General features: G+C 40.5%; 1 protein-coding gene and 1 pseudogene across 2 annotated transcripts in view; both read left to right on the forward strand.

The window, feature by feature from the left end:
• Nucleotides 1-4,919, forward strand: part of LOC145781682 (uncharacterized) — a 38,124-nt gene extending 33,205 nt beyond the window's left edge. Inside the window, exons 20-23 of the mRNA XM_082593356.1 lie at nucleotides 38-277; nucleotides 678-2,148; nucleotides 2,770-2,946; nucleotides 3,359-4,919. Coding sequence (XP_082449482.1) covers nucleotides 38-277; nucleotides 678-2,148; nucleotides 2,770-2,946; nucleotides 3,359-3,443 — 1,973 coding nt within the window. The 3' untranslated portion in view covers nucleotides 3,444-4,919. The remainder of the gene's footprint in view (nucleotides 1-37; nucleotides 278-677; nucleotides 2,149-2,769; nucleotides 2,947-3,358) is intronic.
• Nucleotides 1-6,135, forward strand: part of LOC145782499 (serine/threonine-protein phosphatase PP1-gamma catalytic subunit A pseudogene) — a 202,139-nt pseudogene that overhangs the window by 87,257 nt on the left and 108,747 nt on the right. The gene's annotated exons all lie outside the window — the stretch shown is intronic.

The following is a 6,135-nucleotide window of genomic DNA, read 5'->3' on the forward strand; positions in this document are numbered from 1 at the left end:
CCCTGCTTTAATCTAATCACAATTCGTTCATCTGCAGCAGCCGGAAACGAAAGTTGCGTTGGTGCCAACAACGCGAATGCGAATACCACGTCCACAAGCACCACCACAACCAATGGTGGAGGTGGCAATAATTACAAATATTGTAACTGTTGCTACTGCGAGTTCTTCGGCAATGGAGGTCCCCCACCTGCGCATACCGCTAACAACTACCTGGAGGTCAGGGACCGCTTACGACGCAAACTTCGCACTAATAAACTGAAAACACATGACGACACGGGTGAGTAAAATCATGTAGCTCCCAAGCGTTCGAACCTCTTACTCATACATATCCTGATAGATATTCTTTTTGGACAAGAACCTTCTGACGATCCCTATAACAGTCAAGGTTTTTAGGTGATTGGTAACTACATATTGCATTTGTTAGACCTCTTGTTGTGCTTCCAAGGTTAAATGTTTTTGGTAGTTAAGGTAGTTAAAGGGTTTTGCAATCGGCTGAGCTTGATTTCTTGATGCGAATTATATTTTTATGGGATGAATAATTGAATATCATCGATTGGTGCATGGGCGGTGGGCAGTCTATTATCTTTTATGATTTATGCTTGTCATTGTCTTTCATCCAGTCTTAAAACTAATGTACTTTAAAATTGCCGTTTTGTTATGCTTTCATTGTTTTACAGAAGCCAATACGCACGAAAATGGCAACTCTCGTAGTGGTCTGCAAGGTTCACTGGACGAGCTGGTTACGTTTATCGAAGGAGGCGAAGACGGGAGAAAAAAATCTTCCAAAAAAGTCAAGCAAAAGCAGAAGAAGGAAGAGAAACGGAAGAATGAAACAGTGACTTCTTCTTCTCCTGCGCAATTTCTCATGGACAAAGATCCGGATTCCGAGTTGACCGACGGTTCCACTCAGAACAAGAGACAGCCAGTGTTGCCAAAGCAGGAGAAGGAGGATAAAGATCTCACGGATAGAGATTCGTTGGTTGACAAAGATTCATCTACCGAAAGCGATTTGTTGCGCATCAAAGACCTGACTCTGGAGAAGCCAAACAAGAAGAAGAAGAAACAAACGAAGAAAGCCAACGGGCAAGTGGTGGGAGAGAAAAAGATCGAAACTGTTTTGACCACAAATGCTTTGAAATCCACTTCTACGAGTTCTTCCCAATCCGATGTTTTGAAAGAAGATTTGCGAAGCAAAGTGCGAAAAAATACGTCAGCCGAAACAGTTATCCAAGATCCAACGCGAACCGCACCAGTTTCTGGTGGGAAAAAGGTAATTGCTTCAAAAGCCTCTGTGAAAAAACAAACAGATGACAAACCAGAAGTAACAAAATCAAGCATACCAAAGATATCCAAAGAATCCGTGTCGAAGTCAAGTGCTGCAAAGACCAGCCAAGATGCTACAGAATGTCCTGAAACGAATTCGTTGGATATTTCTTTCCAATCTGGAATCAAGTCTAAAGCAGGCACAATTGTTAAGGAAAAAATGACAGAGAAAGGAGCTCCTCAACCTAAACCTCAACTAGAAAAGGTCAATTTAGTCCAGAAAGCTCCTCAAACAGAGACACCAGGCGACAAGAGTTTTGTTGCCAGTCCAGTTGTCTCGAATCGCGGCCAACCAGATGATGAAGATCTTATTCCCTTTCAACCTCAGAAGCTTAAGATGACAGAATTGCGGCTACGGAGGCTAGCCCCTCGTAACTACAATGAGGAGCAACGGCAGCACTACCTCGCCGCTGTAAAAGCATCTTCCTCCGCCAACAACGAAATCCCGGAACAGTTTAAGAAGCTCCGGCAGCAAAAGATGAGCAATACACCTTCTTTCGCTCTTCAATCTGCCGAGCGCCTCCTGAATCAGGAACTCCGCAAGAGAATCATAAAAGCTCCTCCACAATCTCATCCCCAAAGGAGTGCCGCCCAAAGCAGCATCAGGGCCAAGAAGGCAATTTCAACCTTGCTCCAGAAGGAAACTGGCCACGCGAACTCGAGCCATCGTTCCCAACCGCAAGAAAAACCCGCCCAACAGGATCAGCAACGTAAGAAAAAGTCAAACACCAGCCAGGTGAAAGCAACCACTGAAGCGAATCAAGAACCGACCAATAACAACACGAGCGGCTCATCGACCCCGGAGAAGCAAAACGAAGGCGACAGGTAGTTGCATGCTTATGGTATATAATATGCTTACCTATAAAATATCCTTACAATACTGAAAGAATACTTTTCTAAAGACTTACCCAAGCAGCAATTCAACTGCTTTTTACATTTGCTGTCTGGGTTTATTCGCTTAATTTCAATTTGATAAATGCTCATCAGTAGAGCAAAACACCAATGACTTAGTCAGTTCCATTTATCACATAACAATGTTTATGTCGATCTTCGCCATTGTCAATGTGATGTTGTAGGTTGTTCTGACACAACGGGGTGTTTATTGCTTTTTTCTTCAACAATGCTTCCGATAAAAACTTGCTTCAATCCCCACGAAGTTAGTTGAATTTGCAATAGATTGAGTTTCGCTTTTACTGTAGTAGCATGATCGTTGTTCACAAATGTAAATACAAACAACCTATTTGAGCCTGATGCTACAAGTTCGCTGTGGTAGTAGCTGTTTGTACCAGCTTTCGAAACACAGTTCCCTAGTCATGTGCTGTGATGAGTTGTATTTGCTACCCGGAACGCAATCAACATGTTTAACATTTTAACCGTTGACTCTATGACTTGTTTCATATGACTTGCATTGACTCATTATTGACTCAATGACTTGCATTGTTTCAGCGTTGACGTAAAGAAGAGCCGAGCCCGGAAGCAGAGAAAGAAGAACAAAGCCGCGCAGTTGGCTGTCAACGAGGGAAAAGGAGAGGTCGTGGATCAGGTCTTCTTGCCGCGTGACGTGCCGGGTGACGACACTAAAGAGATGGATGACGCTGAGAAGGAAATAGAAAGTTTTAAAAGGTCTATTGTGCAAACATATTTCTACTGTGTAAACTTAGTTTTTAACGCGTTCACCGTGTGAAGCACAAATACTCTTCGATATCTTGATAACTTCAAACGAAGATAAACTTTTTTAACATAAAAGTCCTTACTTTTATTAATGAGATAAGTTTGTGCCCAGACGCTCTGGTCAATTTTAGGTTCTCAAATCTGCAAATTCAATAATATATGTTTCGATTCACGGATCAATGTTAAATTGCGCAATCAATTTTTTTCTTTTAAATGCGTTCAAATCTTTCCATAGCGAAGTTGATACAATTCATCGATTTTCATAGCGTGGTTTGTAAATCGGTCAAAGGAAAGACCGGGAACTGGTTTTCTGGCTAGATACAAACAGGTCCCCATTGCAAACTTAACCAATTTTTGGTTGCAGGTTTTGTCTTGATTCAACTGTCCTGAACAAGCCGAAGAAAATCACTGTAAATTGGAAGGATTTTGCTTTCAAGAAAAACCATTAAATTCTTTTCTGTGATCGCCGAAACTCCTTGCTCTGTCCGCCATAAGGTCGTGCGTTGCTCAGAAGCTTTGCGCTCTATTTTCGATATCCTTATGACGTTTGTTACATAACTTCTGTCATCGTAGAATTCGTGTTCAGTGTAAGTTACTTGATGATGCTACTTCAATAACTCAAAATGTTGCGTTGTGATATGAGACATTATGCTTAAACAGATGTGTTATTCCCAGCTTGCAAAATATCGCTTCTTTTTACACTGAATCTGCACACCTTGAATCTGTGTGGAAAAGGACGAATTTTACCAGCTGGGTGGCTCTTGTTCGCCGCCTCGTTTTATCAACTTGACTTCGTATGCCGATCTTCTTATGCCAACTCGGTGCTTCAAGCCACTGAAGATCTTAGTTGGCAGTACAGCGACAAGTGCATCTTGGATTCCATGTACCTTACTAGGCTGAGTTTGAAAGGGTGTTGTGCTACTTTAGTTTTTTATGAAGTAAATTCAATACGGTTAGATCTCTTTGTCTGGCGTTTGTGTTTCGTTTGCCTTTGCATTGCTTTCCCTCTAATTTCATTGGTGTAATTAGGAGTTGAATTCCATCTGATGATTTTGGTAGTTTATTTTTAAGTTTTTTTTTTATTTTTCGTCCAGCCACGCTTGGTTAGAAGTTTGTCTTCTGTAGTTGATAGTTTTGATTGACAGATTTTGTTTTTAGTTTTCAACATGCTATCACCAAATAACATCAATTTCAGTTGTTTATATGTAAGAAATCCCTGTTTTACTGCAAAAAAACGTCGTACAAAATAACTGGTATTCAACTACAAAATTTTACCAGGTGAGATGGCAACTCCCCAGACAGAAAAACCATCATTTTACATTCATTTTTGCATTGCTTCAACGTCTGCAGACGTTCAATCAATGCAAAAATGACGAATTTTGCTGTCTTGCTATTACCAAGTAGATCGTTTCGTTTTAACATATACTGACTTCGAAACGATGTAAAAAAAGGTTTCCTTTTTTCACTTGGGATTTTATTGCTTTTGTATAATCTGTGCGTTCGCATTGAGGAAAACTGGTTCTTTTTACATTGATTTAACGTCTGCACACGTTGAATCAATGTAAAAAGAACCATGTCTCTTTTTCTTTTAACTCGAAAAGTTAACGTTGACTCAACGAGGAACGTTAAACTTATGTGAAGAATTTGACTTAAATCGCTCTCCAGCGGACTGGGTTGAGTTGCTTGTTGTGGGGCAAGTTTCGAACTAACCTGGCGAAGCAGGATCGTCAGACAACAAGTCAACTGTTTTTTTTACATTTATTGAACGTCTGCAGACGTTGAATCAATGTAAAAAGCGATTGATTTTGCTGTCTGGGAATCGTCAGACGCTGGCTGTTGTTGTGAATGCTCTTAGTGAATGTTGTTAATAATAATGTTAATAAATGATGATATTACGATATTACAATAATATATTATCAGCTATGCGAAAATAATAATTAATGGTTTTGTTGTACGGCAGAGCAGTAATATGAAACGTGTCTGTTGATGTGCCAATGTTCATCAAACGGTAACAATAACCCGGATATAGCAATATTACAGATAACAATATCACGACAAAATCCTGTAAGATGTGAGATCATCATTCTTTCCCACACAGCAAATCAACCGTAAAAAACGTTTGATCTTCTGTCTGGAATTCCACGTTTTCGCTTTACACCAGAAGCTGCCTTTTAACAAGTTTCTACTTAACCCCTAGCCAGCCCCCAGCACAGCATTTCGAAGAAAAACATGAAAAATCTGTTGGATTCTTCAACTCAATGAATGAACGTAATTCTAAACGGTCTCATGAGCTTGCGGTAGCCACTTTAACGTAACAACTTTTGTAAGAGCTTGTAAGGCATGAACGAATCAGAACATGGTTTAAGTGGCCACCGTCCAATTGTGACCCTTCTAGCACTCAGCCAGAGGGTTGATCAGTGTTTTGAACGTTGTTTGGTAATTACAGAAGAAAAAAGAGTTATGACAGGGGTGGGAATCGAACCCACGTCATCCAAATGTATTCCCTAGCCCTAACCCTGTAGGACACGCTGGTTACGGAGGAACGTTCACTTAATTTACTTTCTATCACAACTGTTTGTGTTCTTTCTCTGTTCTACCTCTAACTTCCATTTTCGTAATGACGTTACAGACAACGCAGCTTCCGATTTCTTTACTGTTCAATGTTCATGCTTTACAAGCGCTTACAAAAGTTGTTATGTTAAAGTGGCTACCTGAGCTTGCCTGTCGTTGCGAAAACCTCTGTGCCCGCGGAAGTGACTTTTCTCAACCTGCGGGATCGTATACAGACGTTGAATCAACGTAAAAAGGACGGTTTTTCCTGACAAATTTGTTCAACTTACGAGATGATATTATCCCACCTTCATGATGTGGTTCCAAGGTAAAACGTCGGTGCTTCAAAATACTCCTTTGAATTAACTGGTAACCGTAAAGGATGCGGTGCGATAAAAAACAGGTATAGGGGGTCTCACTACATTGGCAAATTCAAGTTTATTGTAAACTGGAGCTTTCGCCACACAAGCAGGGCTTCGTCAATACATATTATTATATCAAGGAATAGACATAATATCACAAATGCGATTTGTTAAGGTAGGCTATATGGTTTGACTGCAAAGTCACAAAAGAATGAGAAACACAGTAGCC

This window comes from Aplidium turbinatum, chromosome 13 (genome assembly GCF_918807975.1).
Source record: "Aplidium turbinatum chromosome 13, kaAplTurb1.1, whole genome shotgun sequence".
NCBI lineage: Eukaryota > Metazoa > Chordata > Ascidiacea > Aplousobranchia > Polyclinidae > Aplidium > Aplidium turbinatum.